The sequence below is a fragment of the Camelina sativa genome, chromosome 19 (genome assembly GCF_000633955.1).
Source record: "Camelina sativa cultivar DH55 chromosome 19, Cs, whole genome shotgun sequence".
Classification (NCBI taxonomy): Eukaryota; Viridiplantae; Streptophyta; class Magnoliopsida; order Brassicales; family Brassicaceae; genus Camelina; species Camelina sativa.
In genome coordinates, this window is record NC_025703.1 from 5,206,445 (window position 1) to 5,225,136 (window position 18,692).

At 37.3% G+C, this 18,692-nt stretch overlaps 3 protein-coding genes, 1 non-coding gene and 2 pseudogenes across 4 annotated transcripts; 1 reads left to right on the top strand and 5 right to left on the bottom strand.

Moving 5' to 3' along the window:
* Positions 1,805 to 4,652, top strand: LOC104764903 (annotated as a pseudogene).
* Positions 4,753 to 7,433, bottom strand: LOC104764902 (annotated as a pseudogene).
* Positions 9,085 to 10,133, bottom strand: LOC104764904 (probable small nuclear ribonucleoprotein G). The gene is made up of 4 exons (XM_010488510.2): positions 10,055 to 10,133; positions 9,887 to 9,909; positions 9,386 to 9,507; positions 9,085 to 9,271 (listed from the first exon to the last, which is right to left on the bottom strand). The coding sequence occupies exons 1-4, from the start codon at positions 10,087 to 10,089 to the stop codon at positions 9,212 to 9,214; spliced, it is 240 nt and encodes a 79-aa protein (XP_010486812.1). The 5' UTR covers positions 10,090 to 10,133; the 3' UTR covers positions 9,085 to 9,211.
* On the bottom strand, positions 10,113 to 10,184 carry TRNAP-CGG. Its single transcript has one exon. It is a non-coding gene; the product is annotated as a tRNA-Pro (tRNA).
* Positions 10,848 to 12,294, bottom strand: LOC104764905 (40S ribosomal protein S14-2). The gene is made up of 6 exons (XM_010488511.2): positions 12,204 to 12,294; positions 11,791 to 11,913; positions 11,647 to 11,692; positions 11,487 to 11,572; positions 11,270 to 11,399; positions 10,848 to 11,168 (listed from the first exon to the last, which is right to left on the bottom strand). The coding sequence occupies exons 1-6, from the start codon at positions 12,204 to 12,206 to the stop codon at positions 11,101 to 11,103; spliced, it is 456 nt and encodes a 151-aa protein (XP_010486813.1). The 5' UTR covers positions 12,207 to 12,294; the 3' UTR covers positions 10,848 to 11,100.
* LOC104764906 (cyclin-B1-3-like) lies at positions 12,618 to 14,619 on the bottom strand. The gene is made up of 6 exons (XM_010488512.2): positions 14,470 to 14,619; positions 14,231 to 14,376; positions 13,883 to 14,119; positions 13,691 to 13,792; positions 13,006 to 13,592; positions 12,618 to 12,919 (listed from the first exon to the last, which is right to left on the bottom strand). Exons 1-6 carry the CDS (start codon positions 14,507 to 14,509, stop codon positions 12,775 to 12,777), a joined length of 1,257 nt encoding a protein of 418 aa, XP_010486814.1. The 5' UTR covers positions 14,510 to 14,619; the 3' UTR covers positions 12,618 to 12,774.

The window sequence follows — 18,692 nt, forward strand, 5'->3', positions numbered from 1 at the left end:
TATGGTGAAATAGCATTTTTCCATTATTTTCTCTATGCATATTCTCTTACTGTTTCATGTTTGACATTCTTGTCTCTTAGATACATGGAAGTATCTAAACGTGCATGGAGAATTCTTATCTCTTATAAGAGCACTTCCATTAGTGGGATGGAGATTCGATCGTATCTCATCCATTTATATTAACATATAAAAATAAAAAAAATTGGAGAAAGAGATCATTTGAGAAACTTAGAACTCCATTAGATACTCTCCCACCAATGTGTCACTTTATTACTTAATATTTTTTTAAAACAAAACAAAATTTAAATATCTAAAATCATATTTAAAATTTTATATAAAGTGGTTGAGAAACCCACTTGAGTCTCTCTACACTACTGAAGGTGCTCTAAGTAGGAGGACAAGATTTCAATTTCTTCGTATTATATTGTTGAAACAAATCTTTGACTAATTAAAAAGCATGGGGTTTTAGTAAGAAGTACGAACCGGTATTTTCCCATCACCCACTTCGTCCCGTTGGGTGATGTCCGACGATGACCAGCAATTTAATATTTCCCACTCGATCTCTGGTCCAGACTTAAAAAACAAGGATTAAACTTCATAATGGAATCTTTTTCGTACGGGGAAATTTGAAACGTATTGATTCATTATGCTTGTCAATTTCTAAATTAAAAACGTGACAAATTAACAAAAATATATTTAAATAAGATTTTTGTTGTCAACATGATTTGAGAGTCTCTTTCACTACACATGCTCTAAAATTTAGGTGGCACAGGGCTGGCATACGGGACAAAGCATCGCGCGTCCACATATTTTAAGGATGCAATTACCATTACTATTCGTTTTTTGTTGGAGAAAATATCTGAGTTATATAAACAGTAGTTATCATTTCACAACATTTTGATGTTGCTAATGGAGATTATCTTCACACGATTTGATTAAAATAATCTTCATCACTCGTCAGGATAGCACACACTCTGTTCACACTTATTACTGTTGGTGGTCTTTAATATACTTTAAATACTCTTAATTAGTTATTTGACATGTAAAATGTATCTTGAATCTTCTCCTCCCCGAGTGGTTTCTTCGACTAGGTTTTCTCTTCGATTACGTATTTTTTTGCTTGACCTTTTTTTCGTTACAACATGAACACCAACAACAATAATAATATAATTTCTGTTTGTTTTGTCATTTTTGGGTCATATATACATATGTCCCGTAAGTTAAAACTCTTTTTCAATGTTGTTATTTTTGTTTGTCTCGGACCTAATTAACATAATTAGAAAATCATATTTTAATTAAGAGAGCTCATCAAGAGTATTTAAAGAACTTTCGGCACATGTATTTTTACTTTAAAGTTTGTATTTCTTATTTAGGTTATTGTTATATACTTAGATAATGAGATTTTAACACAAAACCACTTGTAATGAATTAATGAATATTGATCTTATAAGTCATTTTTTTGTATTTTTTGGTTTTGATGAAATATACAGAAAAATACACATAACTCTCACATTAAAAATAAACCATGCAATATAAATTATATATCTTTTATTTCTTTCTTAATTCGTTTATGAAGATTGAATCTAAGATCCAAATATTATGGCGCATTTCAATTGTAAACAGAAATTGACCAAAACTCCATAACATAACATAATTTCAAGATCAATTTAAATTATATTGTTTTGGGTATTAAGAGCAACGACTTTGCAGTCACTTGGCATGTTTCATGTGATTTATATAATGTGCTACGTAATTGATTAAGTTCCATCGATCTCTCTATAAGTTAAAGAGTGTGTAGTGCTTCCTCGATACACAAAAATCTTCTGATATTTCTCTTCTAAATCTTATCATCAATAAGTACAATAATGAAAATGGATCCAAGATTCATCGACACCTCACCTTCCTTGAGGTTCGTCTCTCCAATTCATTATTAATACAAAACACACACACACATATATACATGTATACTTTACTTTGATTTAGCTCGTTAAAAATATATATGCATGCAGCTTTATATGTAATGATATATGTATATCTCGATGCAGCTATATTGATGATAAGTGTGATCTTGATGAATATGCGTTTGTGAAAGCTTTACGTATGAGTGGTGGAGATGGAGCCAACAGTTACTCCGCCAATTCTCGTCTTCAGGTTCTTCAATAACTTCTTTTTTCTTCGTTTTAACCAAAATATTTATCAATACTATTTGATGATAAAAATGATTTTTTTTCTATATTGCATTTTGATAAAGTTATAAAACCTAAAACATTAGCTAAATGTTTATATGTAACCTAATTATTAAATGAAACTATACATCTATATTAAAGAGCTTGCATACTTATATTTGTTTTGTAAATACGAATTGTAACAAAACTCAATTCTATATTAAAAAAATATATTGTAACAATAACAAATATATAGTATGCATGAAGTAGGAAAAATAATGTAAACAAAAAAAAACAATCAATATATATATGAAAGTCTTGTGTTTAAAATTGAAATACTTGTTATTTTCCATCTATATGGTCAGGTAGTCTTAAATTTGTAGTTATGAAAAATATTTTTTCTTAAATTTGGACCAATCAAATTCATTAAAATATATAGAAAATAGTAGTAACTGAAAACAAAATTAACAGAGAAAATTTTGAGTTTTTCGTTCAAAATAAAATTTACTAAAATAGAACGAACTTGATAAGTATTTTACTAATAAATATTTTAGACTAATCTTACTATTTGACTAAGTTACTAAAAATAGTTGGACGGCTTATTGGGTTTATAAATCTAGTTAAGTATCACGGGAATATGCGTTCTATTAGTGACGGCTCTGCCTCAGCCAAAAAAAAAGGAGATATTAGATGACGTTTCTAGGACTATAACAGGTCCTCCTCTTGTAACGGTGTTGTTTATATCACTAATATGTTACTTATAAAGAATGAGACATGCATGTACACTAGTTTCCGATACGTACATAACTAGTTTGAGTTCATTTACTTTCATTCAAGTTTCTTATAAACGAAGATCGTCCATCATAAACAGATCGAGATTATAATAATTATGATACGTGTTTACTTTTTTGGTTTGTAGAGAAGAGTTTTATCGATGGCCAAACCAGTCTTGGTAAAGAACACAGAAGAAATGATGATGAACTTAGACTTTCCAACGTACATCAAAATTGCTGAACTGGGTTGTTCTTCAGGAGAAAACACGTTTTTGGCTGTCTCTGAGATCATCAACACCATTAATGTGTTGTGCCAACATGTGAACGAAAACCCGCCAGAAATCGATTGTTGTCTTAACGATCTTCCGGAAAACGATTTCAACATGACATTCAAGTCCATACCTTTCTTCAATAAGAAGATCAAAAACAAATTAGCATCGTGTTCGTCTATGGAGCTCCAGGTTCCTTCTATTCAAGGCTGTTCTCTCGCAACAGCCTACATTTTTATACATTCCTCTTACGCTCTCCATTGGCTCTCTAAGGTACTTAAAAACACAAGACTTTGTTATAACAAGTTTCTTTGTATAAAACATTAACTGTGTGTTTGAAGGTTCCTGAGAGAATAATGTGGGGAATGTGTACATAACAAATTCAAGTCCTAAAAGTGCATACAAGGCTTACTTAAATCAGTTCCAAAATGATTTCACGATGTTTCTAAGATTACGTTCTGAAGAAATTGTCTCTAGTGGACGTATGGTTCTTAACTTCATCGGAAGAAACACTCATCTTAAAGATCCGATGTATAGAGATTGTTGTCATTTTTGGACATTGCTATCAAAATCTCTCCGTGACTTAGTTTTCGAGGTACATCAAATCAAATTATTCATTTGTACTGGTCAAACATTTTATATAGATGCATTCATGGTCTTAGGTATTTATTGAAAGCATGAACAAATACATACAATCATAAAAGACAACCAAATAATACTATAATAGTGAAGGGATTATATTAGTTTAATAAAATTGCGCGTTTGATTTTTGTTTTTTATACAGAAATTTCACGTTTAGTTTCAAACATTTTGTTTTGATTTAGGCGAGCTATATATTAATAATTCTTTTTGATATTATTAAAGACCAAAAGTATTTTGTTGTTTCTACCAAAAAAAAAAAAAGAAAAAGAAAAAAAGTATTTTGTTAAATTTAAGACATGGTGCTCATCCCAATCTTCATAAAGGGCCATGTCAGTGAATCAAAGCTGGATACGTTCAACATGCCGTTTTATGATCCGACCGTATATGAACTCAAAGAAGTAATACGAAACGAGGGCTCTTTTGAAATCAATGAATTGGAGGCACATGGATTCTATCTTGGTCATAGTAACTGCGACTATTACGAAGAAGATGGGTACGAAGCAGGACGCAATGAAGCCAATTGTATAAGAGTGGTTACTGAACCAATGCTCGCTGCACATTTTGGAGAAGACATCATCGATACCTTGTTTGATAAGTATGCACACCATGTGACTCAACATGCCAACTGCAGGAACAAAACGTCTGTCAGTCATGTCCTTTCGTTGATTAAGAAATAATCAACTTCTATGATGTTTTTAATTTATTTCCTTCAATAAATTCCAAGACCTGCCACTCTCAAGTCTCAATGTAACGACGATGTGATGCTTGTCTAGTTGTCTTGGAAAAAAGAGTGTGATTGTAAGTTTGTAATATGTTCTGTTTTATTTTTAAAATCTTTTGTTTACATCTACAGTCGTTAATATATATGACGATAATTCTGCAAAAGTTGCTGATTCTTCAACATAAAACCTTAAGCAGAAGCTTATCTTTTTCGAAATTATATGCAGAGACGTAGCATTTCTTGATACACAAGCAACCATCATCAAAATTTAAAAGCATCATTCATCCATCCATCCATCCCACAAAACCCAAATCAAGAAAATCCAAAAAGTTGGATAAAAAACAACTATTCACCTTTCTTCATCGCCAAGCTTCGAATAGCTCAACTCTGTAATTCACGCGTCCAACAATACTACTCGCTTTAGACATGGTCGATGTGGTCTTCTTTCTCTGCTCCTCCCAATCATTGTGTTTCTGTCCATAACCTCCATTGTTACAGCTTTTCACCTGAGAAGACTTTATGCCAACAAGTTCTGGAGATTCTACAGATTCTTCTTCTTCTTCTTCATCTGCAGACACTTCTTTGTCTTTCATCTCGGCCTCAGAGCTGTCTAGAGCTTCATCCTTGTTAGCTTTCATGAGATGCAACAGTTGTCTACTGCTGCTCTGATCACCATTATGGTCCCGAGGACCTGGAATTGAGGCTGGAACCAACCTGTCTCGAGATTCTTTCCGGTCTTTAAGCGTCTTCACAATAAGTGTTTTAAGAAAGTTCATAACTTGCACAGCATACATGAGAGCCGTCAATGGATCCAACATCTGCAATTTGACTGATGTCATTTACCAAAAACGTACACATAAAACAATCTTAAGAGATACATTCGAAACACTAACCTGAGTCATGTTAGGTGCAAAAACCATTGCAATGTTGCGAGCATTCATCTTGTTAAGTTGTTCCATCTCGACAACATCAGCCATTAGATTTATAGCCCAATCTAACAAAGAAGCTTCAGTTGAAGGAAGAAGCCTTACAAGGTCCACACACTCATCTTCACTCTCAGACTCCATTACTTGCTCTGGTGAGAGTGAATCCAAAACACCGCTCGGAAGTTCCCTAAACCAAGCCTAGAAGAAAAACCAAAATTCAAGAAAAAAAAAGTAAAAGGAAACAACATGATCGTTGGGAGCTTTACAGGTTTGTTACCTTAATGAGACTTGCTAGGCAGTGGACATCGATGTTATCAGGTATAACACCTTTGTTCAACTCTTCCCTTATGTACTCCTCTTGAGCATTCTCACCATTTATCCTGAAAATTCCTTCAACCTATATGCAACAAACGAAGCAAATGAATATATTTCTTTACCCCTTGTCGTAAAACCGGATGGAAATTGTTATAAACACGCACCCGCAATCCACCTCTACTGTACAAGTGACTCTGCATCATCAAAAGTATTGTAGGCACGATGTTCCCTCTAGTATCATAAGATAGCTGCATTGACTCGGTAGAGACTCCAAACACGGTAGCACTGCATTTACAAACACAGTCTTAATCAGCTTCTGCTCGAACAAAAGAGTAAAACTATCTATCTACCCACTCAAGAGCGTTGACTAACCATTGCACATTGTAAGAAAACAAGAGATTTTGATTCAAGAACATCAAAGTTGGCAAAGAGTTGAGAAAATGTAAATCACACAAGAAGTCCTTAATCTATCTACCTCACTCAAGATCCTTAAACAAGCCATCTACTTGATAAAATATTTCAGCCAAACTCATAGAACATAAGGGATTTGATTCAAGAACATCAAAAATGTCAGGGGCTACACTAATCGCAGGTAGAATCATTTCAGAGGATACAGAAACTAAACCACAGACACTAATTGGTTCTTTATAATTGATTAAAGCATTTAATCAACAAACTCAATCACCAAACTTTACCAGATAAAAATCGATAAGAGACCCAAAAAACGAACCTTGCACTAGGAGCTCGTCTGGGGACTTCAGGTTCAAACTCAACAGGCAAGCCAAGGAAGCCATGGAAACGATCAAAGGTGACATGAGCGACATGCCTAACATCAGTGGGAACACCAATCTCCATAGAACAAAGATCCTCTTCACCAACACAGCCACCAATCACAGACCTTCTAATAGCCGAAACAATAATCTCAATGCAGAGGAAAGCTCGAATCTTTCTCTCTCTTTCTCGCTCCTCTCCTCTTCCTCTTCCTCTTGAGAAATGTTAAAAGGGGAATGTGGGTCTCTGTTACAATCATTGCCACCACATGATGTAGAAGAGGAAGAAGCAGAAGAGCTTGAAGGTGAAGGGAAATGGCATGATTGGCTCGATTTTAGTACTTTGGCCATTATCTCAAAGGATAATCCAAAATAAAAATCAAATCTTGGAGTGATGGGTACTCTCTCTCTCTCTCAATGAGAAGAAACAGTGAGGGAGAGGTCAAAATCAATAGGCTATAAAGAATCAATCTTTAATAAGAAAAAAAATTTCAGGGAAACAGAAAAAGAAAAAAAAACCTAGAAAATTGGATTAGTAAATGGGAGTAATTAATGATTTGCTTTGGTTTCTGTTGGGAAAAAAAGATTAAAACTTTTTTGTTTGGGTATTACTAAGCGACGCGTAGAGTTGAATTGAAGAAAGGGTTTTTAGTTGGTGGGTTGTAATTATCACACTTCAATCCTTCTTTCTTTCTTTCTTTCTTTCTTGCTTCTTCGTAGTGTATACACAACAGCTCACAGAAGAGATAAAGAGAGAGATAGGTGGAGGTAGGTGAGAGAGAAGATGAAGGATTAACAAGGAAGATGAAGGTCGAGCTGTCTTTTTTTTTTTTTTTTCTTTTTTCTTTGCTGTGTCTTTTTTGTAATGGTGTGTCTCGCTCTCTCTCTTTACATACTATCTACTTAGGAAAAGTATCTAAAGTAGATATATGTATGTAATAACTTTTTTTGTTTCTATGTGAGATGATATCAAATATACTATCTAGTAGGATAATTCTAATTCTGACTATTATCAATTAACTCCGTTTTATTATATTCCCATACAGGAGAATGGAGATATATATCTATGACAAAGTCAAACACACTTGTAAAAGCAGTAATCTACCATAATAATCAGTTGAGAGCTTATTAGTAAAAGAATTAATCTACAATAAGACTAGTCTCTTATGTTATTTGGTAACCTAATCACAACCAATGTTCCCCAGAAGCGCCACAAATATGGCATTACACCATTTTTTAAAAAAAAAGTTAGTTAAAAATTCACATAATACTAGGATTTCTATGGTTTTGATCTAAAATGAGATTGATATCATATAGCATAATCAAATTTTGAAGAAAAAAAAAAGGATGGTGAAGTTTTATTGAACAACTTGTATCCAAAGTGAATATTTTAGTTACTTGTAATGGTCCAAGAGAATATATCAAGTTAATTTACGTTTTCTATATGGGAATAGTTGTTACCGTTAGAATTTAGAAAGAAGCAATCTCTCTCGGACTCTCTCTAGCCTCTTCCCCAAAACTAAAAGAGAAAAATAATCAAAAGAAAAAGGAAATAAAGTGAAGTTGGTGGAAGTTCTTTTTGGATTAGTTGTAAATCCATGTGTTTTAAATTTTCTAATCAAACTTTTGCTATATTAGTTAGAGATACCCCGACCACGAATGTTTAAAAAAAAAAACACATCAAATTGTAAATGACAAAACACAAATACCTACTTTTTCTACCAATAAAGTACATCGAGTCATGGTTAGATAGATGTGTATCATAAGTTTTTGTTGATTTATAGAACAAGAAAGAGGAATGTAAGTTGGAAACTAATACCACCCCCACGTGTGTGTATGTGCCGACGACGACGACGACGACCCACGTGCCGAACATTCCGTTGAGGTTACGTGTTGTACTTGTACGTTGTTGCTGTTTTATTGGAGATAGTCAGATTTAGATTTAGATTATATGGTATCATCATCATTTCATTTTGCCTTGCAAACAATACTTCGTGGGGCACATGCTTCCTTGATTCCTTCCACTTTCACTTCTCTTTTCTCGTTTACTCTATTATTCCCTTTTGCGCTTCTTCTTATTCACGAAACATCTTTATCACAACAGAGGAGCCAAACGGCACAATAATGATCTAATTAGAGAAAGATGGGTAAAAAAACTAAAGGTTAAAAGATTAGTGATAAAAGCAAGCAAAAGAAAACGACCGTTGGAGCTCGTTTACCCAAAATTCATATCTCCACAACTAAAAGGATTTTACTTTGTGTAAGGTCTGGCCCAATCATACTTAGCTTTTTCCTTGTATCTCTTATGTAAAGTTGTGTAGCAATGCTTAAAAATTGTTGGACCAAAGATCTAACCCTATGAGGAATATAGAACTTAGAGACCCTGACAAAATTGAAAAGAGAGATCAAAACACAAGGACATTATATCCAGATTTGCCTGTATCCATCTAATCAAGGGTTACAAAAAACTTCAGAGCATAACAATAGAAGTGAAGGAGTCAAAGAAGTTGAATTCATCAAATTAATCTTCTTCAAGATTCATAGATGCTAAGTACAGAGAACAAACTAAGTCAAAAGTCATATTACAGAAGATGATTGAATACTGGTGGTGCAAAGTAAAGTAATCAAAGCTAAGATCTGCCAACTGGTTCAAGAGCCTCAACAGTGACAATGCTGTTTCCTCTAATCACCTGGATCCAGGAAACGTAGAATGTTAAAACAGAACAGATGATGGATGAATACTTCCAGAACATTTCTGTGGTTTAAAAGAGGGAAGACAAAGAGAGAGAGAAAGAGAAACGTACCACCATCCCAATGTCAGTCTTGTCATCACCATTGACTGCAACAGTGTTATCCACAACAAGATTCATGAACTGATCAAACCCACGGAGAGTTCCAACTACCGTTCGGTTGGCATTAAGCTTAACTACAATTGGAGGGGAAACACACACAAAAAAAAACAGAGAGACAATAACTTCTCTTGACCATACCCAGTTACCAAAACATGATAAAACACAAAATGTTCAATAATGAAAGCATATGAAGAAACAAAACCAAGGAATCCGTAAACCATCCTGCTGCAACCTTGACTAAATCAATGAGATGAGACTATGCTATGAACTATGTGATATTTGTTCTATAGATATATATGACTTGAAATGGAATACATATCTTCACTAAACATAGCTCGTAGGTTCAAGAGTTTGAAGCAAATCACAGCAACAGACTAGGTAAAACATCCTGAAACACTTTAAAAAGAAAACAAGAAAACAAAAAAAACAACAAAGAGAGAGATGGGAGCTTACTTTGGAGTTTCTTGTCCATGTACCTGACATAACATGAAACGAACGAAGAACAAAAATCAGAAACAAACACGAAGCTCGATTTGAAACTAAAACATATCTGGATGTAGAGAAATATCCCAAACAAAGAAATACAAAACAGAGAGATTGAAGTAGCGGAGAGAAACTTACTTCTTGAGATCCGGAGGCTGACCTGAACGACTCATAGGTATATAAAATCAAAACAGATGGGGTGTTCCGAGAATCGAACTCGGGACCTCTCGCACCCGAAGCGAGAATCATACCACTAGACCAAACACCCTCTGTGAACAAAAGGAGATGTAGACGATTATTATTAACCAAAACCTCAAAGAATATGAGATTTGTTAGCCGAAGAGTAAGCCAAACTTGAGTTTTAAACCATGATCTAAACAAGATTTAAGGCAGCATTTCTCGTTCATGTCAAGTCTCATATATAAGATGTATACAAAAACAAATAAAAGTTCCAAATTCCAATCATTTACTTACATATGAACCAAGCATGTTTAACTCGCTTGGAAGCAAAAAAAAAAAAAANCAGACCTGGTTTTGGACACTTCTTTCTGCAGTTAACCAGACCTGTGTATCAAATTAAACATTTACAAACTTCAACCAATTTTCACTGCCAACAATGAACCTTTGGAGCTTAAAAGAAACAAAAGGAACAGCACTAATCAAACAATCTCTCCGTTCGTACGTACCGAAGTAAATTGTATTCACCACACCATCAACTCTTTTTCATTATAAATAATTGATTGCATTCTAGTTGAATTATTGATTTCAAAAACGCATTATGCTAACAATCTAGCTTGGTTTGGTTACAGATCCACGACAGAAAAACATTATCAAATACTGCATGCGACTTTCTAATCTGGTTTTAAAAGCACCCATCTCATAAGGGATCCCGCAAACTTCACATTCTATGATCTGAAGTTGAAAAGAGATGAAGAGAGAAATGCAAAATAGCAATACACCAAATAACAGTAATACAAAGTGATCAATCACTCACTATCATTTTTTTCCTCATTACCAAAAAAACTCCAAATACAATGTCGAAGAAAAACACAGCTTATAACGTTCTTGAAGCAACTGGAATTATAAACTGGAGAGAGACAAAACTAACTTCGAAGTGTACCCAAGAAAATACAGAGAGAGTCAAGGGCACAATTGAACGATGATGAGCCACATACATCGTGAAATCAGAGTCTTCTTCCTCTTCGTCCACCCTTTCGGCGTGTACTGTCTGTGGGAATCGGAGTCACATCCTCTGCAAAATACATTCAAGAAAGATTCAATTTGCATAAGCAATCCAAAGTAACAAATTCGTCCATACAAAACAATGTGAAAGAAATTCAGATTCTATGTTACCTATACGACCAATCTTCATGCCAGAACGAGCAAGGGCTCTGAGAGCAGACTGAGCACCTGGACCTGGGGTCTTGGTTTTGTTTCCTCCAGTAGCACGGAGCTTCACGTGAATTGCTGTGATGCCAAGTTCCTGTAACATATAGGCATTAGAGATTATCATCCAGAAGCTCAATGTCCTTATTAAACAAAAAAGCATGAACATTGACTAATGTCTAACCTTGCATCTCTGAGCAACATCTTGAGCAGCAAGCATAGCAGCATAAGGAGAGGACTCATCACGGTCAGCCTTCACTTTCATTCCACCTGCAAATCATTTATTAAAAAATGATTCAGATCGCATTGATCATTGCACTGCAAAGAATAGAAAGGATACATACCAGTGATACGAACGAGAGTTTCCCTGCCGGACAGATCAGTCACATGCTGCAAAAAAAAAGTGATTCAAAGGCAATGTCATGAACTCATTTCACAGAAGGTATAATAATCATACGAACATTGAATATCAAAGAGCAAAAGCTTACAATGAAAGTGTCATTGAATGAAGCAAAGATGTGAACAACACCGAAAACTTGCTCTCCTTCACGAACAGTAGGTCCAAGAGTCACAGTCTCGACCTTTGGCTCCTTAGTCTTTCTCTTAGACGACTATAAAAGAGAGAGAGAGCAAAACACATTAGAGAAACAAATTGTTCACCACTGGTCTAACACTTATCAGACAACCCTCAAACTAAGAACAAGACAAGCAAAGATCAATATCGCATATAGCTGAAACATCATTTGATCCACCAATTACAGAACCTAGAAAGTATGGAACATTAGAAACTAGCAAAACTTAGTGAAATAATCTCATCGCAGATCTAAAGTTCCCTACAGACTAACGCAAGAAACCAAATTCTCCCGAAGAAACAAGTGTTTGGAGGAGAGAAAGAGCTTACCATCTTCAAAAATGGATGAGAAGAGACGAAACGCTTAAGGTTTTTGGATGCTCAGTGATAGACAAGAAGGAAGACACTCACGGCGCTACAAATCTTCTTTATAGATTAGGGTTACATCGGAGTTCCCCTAATAAATGACGTAAATACCCTCAGCCCTTTTGATTACCCAATACGTCGTCGTTTTAGTTTGATTATGCGAAAATCATTAAAATGATAATTCTTCTTGATCTAGTTTTGTAGGAATAAGCAAATTTGATATTTTGTGGTCTTGACTCTTGAGAGTAAACTGGCAATGTTAACATTGATCGTGCTTGGTCTCATGCTGAACAATTTTCTTTTCAACAGATCAGTTTAATTCGAATTTGACTCCACAGTTAATAATATGTTGGAATCAAGACCAAAATGATTATGATATAGAAGAGAAGAAGAATTCATTATTGATACTTTTGAATTCATACAGAAACATTATTTCTTGGCATGAATCCATAACCTTTACATATTAGTAAGAAGGTAATAGAGAAACTAAAGATGCAGAGTTTGCAAGACGGAGACTTCTTCATTCAAGACTTGTTCAAGGATCAGACGACAGAAGAGACTTGGCTGGTGAAATCAAAGCAACAGCACCTCTTCCAAGTTTTGAATACTTCTTAAACACACCTTGTAGCCTGCTCTCCTCAACACTCGAGTGAACGAAAGCTAAAAGCTTTGAGCAATCCCTGGTAAACACATAAACATATAGAGATATTAGTATACAAAACATAATGAATCACAAAGTTGTTTGTAAGAAAGAAAGAAGACTAACATGAGTTGAGATTCAGAGTAGCCTGTGTGGAACTTTAATGTATCAGTCCAAGCAGGAGTCTTGTTTAAGGTGCATCTGGCTGTGTAGACAGCTGACGCAGCAAGCATGGAAGGACAGAACATCAAACTGTCGTAGTGCATCAAACCCAACTCAGCAAGAAAATGAACCATGCTGTCCAATTTCGGATCAGAACCTGAGGCTTTGATGAACCTCACAAGAAACACATATTGTGTTGGAACTGTCAAGTACCATTCGAGACTCCCCAAAATGGTTTTCTCCATCACTAGAATCTGTTTGCTGATGTAGGAGTTATCAGTCACGTATACCAAATCATTAACCTGAGGAGGCCAGATCTCTTCGTACTTGGAAGCAATGAGCAAAGCACTGATACCTACAAGCTGTAACTCTCTTCTAGGCACAGGTTTCAAAGACAGGAAACGATCAATGATGTTGACAGTGAGGTAAAGAGTCTCAGGGGAGAGATCAAACTTGACATGAACTTCTACAAGCCAATCTATAAGGATTGATCTCATCTTCTCATAGATCTCAGGTTGTGTATGCATATACATCAGAGGTTTGCTCTCATTCTGCAACAAAGAACAAAACAACACGCTTGATTAAAGAACCATTCACATAACTCATCCATAAGCATTAACAAAAGAGGGTTATATACTATGACAAGTACCTCAACTTCTTTGTAGAAAGTGTATATATCCTCAACATACTCCACAGCAGCAAGATCGTTGTCTTTGTCGACAGAATCGATATCCAAAGTTTTAGAAGCAGCCTAAGTGTGTGTATACAAATCAATCAGAACATTGCACACTATGATTTCAATATGTAAAAAACCAAAGAATTATTAATCAAAGAATCTAACCTTGCTACGAGCATCGAGAACAGAAGAGTAAGTAACTTTCTTATGAGACAACACAGTCGCATCACTTTTCTTACTCTCTTTAGCTTTTGCAACCTCGTTCGTATCAGGACTAATCACAATGACTTCAATAGGTTTTGATGGCTCCTTCTTATCACCACCTCGTGCTTTCTTTTGAACCGCTCTTACAACTTCTTGTCTCTTGGTAACAACAACTTTAGATCCATCAAGAACTGGATCCTGCAACGAGAGAGAATACAAAAAAATGTGAGATTTAAGAATCATCTAACAAGCTCATGGGTCGGCGTAAAAAAGTAACAAGATATCTGATAAGAATAAAAAAAAAGAGACCTTTTTATTAGCGGCGGCGGCGGCGTTTTCTAGCAACTGAGCACGGAAGTTACGAGTCATGGGTCGATTGATCTTTCCTCCATCAACACCGGGAAGAGAATCGATGTTTCCAATGTCACCAAGAGCACGACGGTTCTTGGGTTCACCTGAATTTTTCACATAAAGCAACCAAATCAACAACGGAATTGGTCAATTAGGACCCAAAAGAATAAGAACAAAGATCGATCGGCGAAACAAACCTCTAACGGGTTGAGGACGAAGAACAGGTCTAGTCGCCATGATTTTTTTTTCTCTGTCGGTGTTTTTTCAAGACTCTTTTTTTTCCTTTTTCTTGTAGAGAGAATCTGAAAGTATATGAGAAGAGGGATGAGAGAGATTGATTAAGGGGGAAGAGAGGAGAGGAGCGGAGCCATTAAAGCATAATTTGGCAACGGTCAAATATTTAGCGGGATTAGATTCCTAGCCGTTGGATGATGAACTTTGAATCTAACGGTGGATGAGTGAGTTTTGTTTATTTGTCTCTTTTTTTTAACCCGTTCTTTTTCTCCCAAGTTACCGTTGGACTGTAACGAAAATTCACACTTTTTTATAAATGACCAGGTCTGAGTTTTAATTACAGGTTTATTTCTTTCCGTTAATGACAAGGTTTGGAGTTTTGATTCGGATTAAATCAAAGATTATATATTCTATAATTGTTTTTCTTATGGGTCAAAGCAACGTTTTAGATATTTTTGTATACCTTATTTGCACAACAAATGGCTTCAGAGAGACCTTTACACAGTTCATGTAACAATTTGAAAGATTTGGTCGTTCAATTTTCATTGGTTTGAATTTATATTCTGCTTACTAGAAAATATTTTTATTTTAAGATCCGACGGAGAAAAACTTTTGTTATTAGCATCCTCTGCTTAACGTTTTAAGAAAAATAGAATTACGCATAATTTTCTGTTTAAATAATGGATAAAACTTGAGCATCTTGCGAGTTGCGAGAACCCTCCAAATAGCCGAAACCTGACGAGTCAATGGGATGCACCGAGCCAATCCGTAGATGAAGAAAATTGAGTTTTTAAACTAGAGCTCGAACAAGTGCATGTTCAGTTAAAAGAAATTTCAACACAAATGCATATGGCCGTCAGTGAGGTGCGAGAGCTAGAAAAGGTTTTGGAGGAGGTGAAGCGTTCTCCATTCACCGCACACATCTCAGATGTTTAATGTTGAAATATGAAATCAACAATATAAATAATATGAATATTCTTAGGGATAAATCGGAAGTCGTCCTTTTATTAAAGTAGAATTTAAGATCAGAATTTACGGAAAATACAATTAAAGATCTAAGCGCAGTTAACACGATAATAATTGCTCTTTTCTCTCTGATTGCCAAGATTTCGGATTCAGACCTCTGACAATGACATCTCTTATTTATAATGGGCCATTGATATACGGTCACTTCTGTCTGTTTTGCGAAATGACGATTTTGCCCCTGCGGCCAAATGGGCCAGATCCATGACTTCAGACCTTTAACTTTTTGAGAATCTTCTGTTTGGGCTTCGTGAAATGTTAAGGGCAAAGCCCATATCCAACAATGGTCCCCCCCTAGTCCGATGAGCGATAGCTTGTTTAAGCTCGTTGGGTACAATTTCACGTCTCTAGGTCCGTCTTGCAGAAGGAACAAAAGATTTTTAAGAGCTTGAAGACCTTTCGGATGGTTCCTGGAAGAATAGTGCGTTGCACATGTTTTTCGAGACATCCGAGAGATTCCAAGATGAATCGTGCATTGCGCATATTTTTCAAGACATCCGGGAGATTCCGGGATGAATAGTGCATTGCACACGTTTTTCAAGACATCCGAAAGATTTCGGGATGAATAGTGCATTGCGCACGTTTTTCGAGACATCCGGGAGATTTCGGGATGAAGAGTGCATTGCGCCCGTTTTCTAAGTTTGTTGGGTTTTAAACGGGAGTTTTGCATGTTCTGCACGTTTCCCGAGGCTCGAAAATTAGAGATACCTTCAAAATTATGGTTTTCCTTTTTATCTCGGTCAACGCACTGGTCTCCTCCATATAAATATGTCTCTTTATCTTTATTTTTACGCATTATTCTCTTCTTCTCCACAAGGTAATTTTCTTTCTTTCTCTCCCTTATCTTTTTCTTCCTACTTTTCTTCCTCTTTTCTTTTGTTTGTATGACCATGGTCTTGCCGCCAAACCTCTTCCAGGTCGCCGAACTTGCCACGTCGTTCCATCTTCCCGGCGCTGCTCGAACCGGTCAGTCTGTTCCGCCGGTATCTCCTCCTAGCCGTTGGATGAACTCGCACCGCGCCATCGGACCTAGCCGAGACCGTGAGGTGTCTCGGTCATGCTTCTCCGCAAGCGACACCATCGACCTGCTCTGCCCCGCTCCACTTCCAGATGAGTCGTGCCGCCGTGACCGTCAGATCAAGCCGAGACCGTGAGGCGTCTCGGTCTCGCTTTCCCTGCCCAGGCACCGTCAATTTACAAGTTACGCGTGGTCCTCAAATCGAAGGTGTTGTGGCGTGCTGGTCCATGGAGCTGGAGCGGTCGAAAGTGTGCTTTGCAAGATGTAGGATGCGTACAAGACGGCGTGATGGTATGGCGACGTCGTGGAGGGATGACAGGTTCCGCACAGTGTGGTGTGCTCAAAGACTTGCCCTAGGGCCTTAGTTTTTTGGTCGTGATTGAGGCTTGTTGGCGAGGTTGCGAGGTGATGGAATGGATGTTGTACGTGTTTGTGGTTGAATGCGTACTTTCGACGGCGAGATCGAGACCGTAGCATGGTCGAGATCACGGCAAGATCGAGGCTGTGTCAAGCCCGAGATTAAGACAATGCACAGTATGATACGGTGGCGAGGTTGATGGTGTTTCCGCGAGATACACGTAATGGCACCATATTAGCGAGATGGACGTATTAGCGAGATGGACATCGTACGGGGGCAAGATGGGGAGTGCGGAGACGAGATGGGTGAGCTCGCCACTCTCTAGCTTGTGATTGTGGCACGGTGCCGCCGTCTCCGCGCGTAGCTTCGATGGTCTTGGCGAGATCACGTTAGAGGGTTAACCTTCGAGACACGTTGATGAGATCACCGTTTGCAGAGAAATTGACGAGCTCGTACGAGTCGAGATGTGCGCGTGTAACACGACAGTGGATGTTGTACGCGGATGAGTAAAAGTGTGGAAAGTGATGCAATACAATTTGCAGGATGGTGATGGTGCGCAGTATGTACTACGCAGATAATCCTGGTGTGATCGATTTATCTCGAATACTATGGCTTTTTTGATGGGGTTTGTTGCTCCAATACTAACCGGTTGCTTGGTTGGTTTTGCAAGGTCTCGCGCCATGGCTTCGGGAGATGATATTCCAGAAAAGTTTGGAGATGATCAGTATCACGCGCTAGAGAGGGGTTTCGACGACATTTGAGCGGGTCATCCGTCCTGGTGGAATCTGTCGGAGGGAGGAGGTGTCTTGACTGATTTTACGGAAGAGGATGTCCGGGACCTTAAGGTCATGTTTCCTACAAACGTTTAGGACCTTAGTCTGATTCCACATCCTTCGGGTCAGCGATGCGGGAAGGTACTCGGGTACGAAGAACGTACTGGCTCAGAGTTTGCTCTTAGATCTCTGGTCGCTGGCTTAGCTGTGGGTAATAAGGTTCCACAGCCCGCATGTTCGATGTCTACGAAATGCCACACAACTTGCAGCTTGTGTTGTCGAGTATCAACGAACGTCCGTGGGATTGCCCAGCATATCACCTCTGCGTCTACGAGGACTTTTTTACTGAGTGCGGCATGTGGTTCCCGATTCCAGAATTTTTGACGAGTTACTCCACATGTCGGATGATCGCATTCTCGCAGCTGTCGATCTCCACCATCCGTAACGCAGTGGGACTTACGATAATTGGCGCCTTAATGGACATCAAGATTAACTTGGACCTCTTCGAACTAGTTACGCGACGGCTGAGGACTGTCCGGTGCGTCTCCTACGGCTGCAGACTGTCCGGTGCGTCTCCTACGGCTGAGGACTGTCCGGTGCATCGCCTATGGCTGCGGAATGTCAGGTACAGCGCCTTTGACAGAGAGGTCGTTTGGTACGGCACCTTTGACAGCGGGACAGTTTGGTATGGCGCCTTTGACAGCAGGATCGTTCTGCGGAACTCCTTTGCCATTACTTCTAGGGCGTAGTGTTTTTCAATGGCGTAATCAGAATATCAGATAAGCAAAATAGTTATGTAACAAAAAGTTTATCGATCAAATCTCTTCGTTATAAACAATGTCCTTAACCAAATAATTTTGGAGAAATGGGAGAGATGTCAGATAAAAATTGCCAAATAGAGTTTTTGAGCTCATGATGAAACCATTCGCACATCTAATTGAATCCTCATTCATCATCATAAAACCATTCCTCCTCCCAAAAAAAAAAAAAAAGAATTCCAATATAAAAAAACTA

Coding starts and splice junctions, on each gene's coding strand:
- LOC104764904 (XM_010488510.2), bottom strand. CDS start 10,089: ATGAGTCGTTCAGGTCAGCCTCCGGATCTCAAGAA. Junction 9,508..9,886: donor CATGGACAAGAAACTCCAAA/GTAAGCTCCCAT, acceptor CTCCAATTGTAG/TTAAGCTTAATGCCAACCGA. Junction 9,272..9,385: donor AGACTGACATTGGGATGGTG/GTACGTTTCTCT, acceptor TCCTGGATCCAG/GTGATTAGAGGAAACAGCAT.
- LOC104764905 (XM_010488511.2), bottom strand. Junction 11,693..11,790: donor CATTCAATGACACTTTCATT/GTAAGCTTTTGC, acceptor TTTTTTTTGCAG/CATGTGACTGATCTGTCCGG. Junction 11,169..11,269: donor CATGAAGATTGGTCGTATAG/GTAACATAGAAT, acceptor TGTATTTTGCAG/AGGATGTGACTCCGATTCCC.
- LOC104764906 (XM_010488512.2), bottom strand. CDS start 14,509: ATGGCGACTAGACCTGTTCTTCGTCCTCAACCCGTTAGAG. Junction 14,120..14,230: donor CCGCCGCCGCTAATAAAAAG/GTCTCTTTTTTT, acceptor CTCTCGTTGCAG/GATCCAGTTCTTGATGGATC. Junction 12,920..13,005: donor TACTCTGAATCTCAACTCAT/GTTAGTCTTCTT, acceptor TGTGTTTACCAG/GGATTGCTCAAAGCTTTTAG.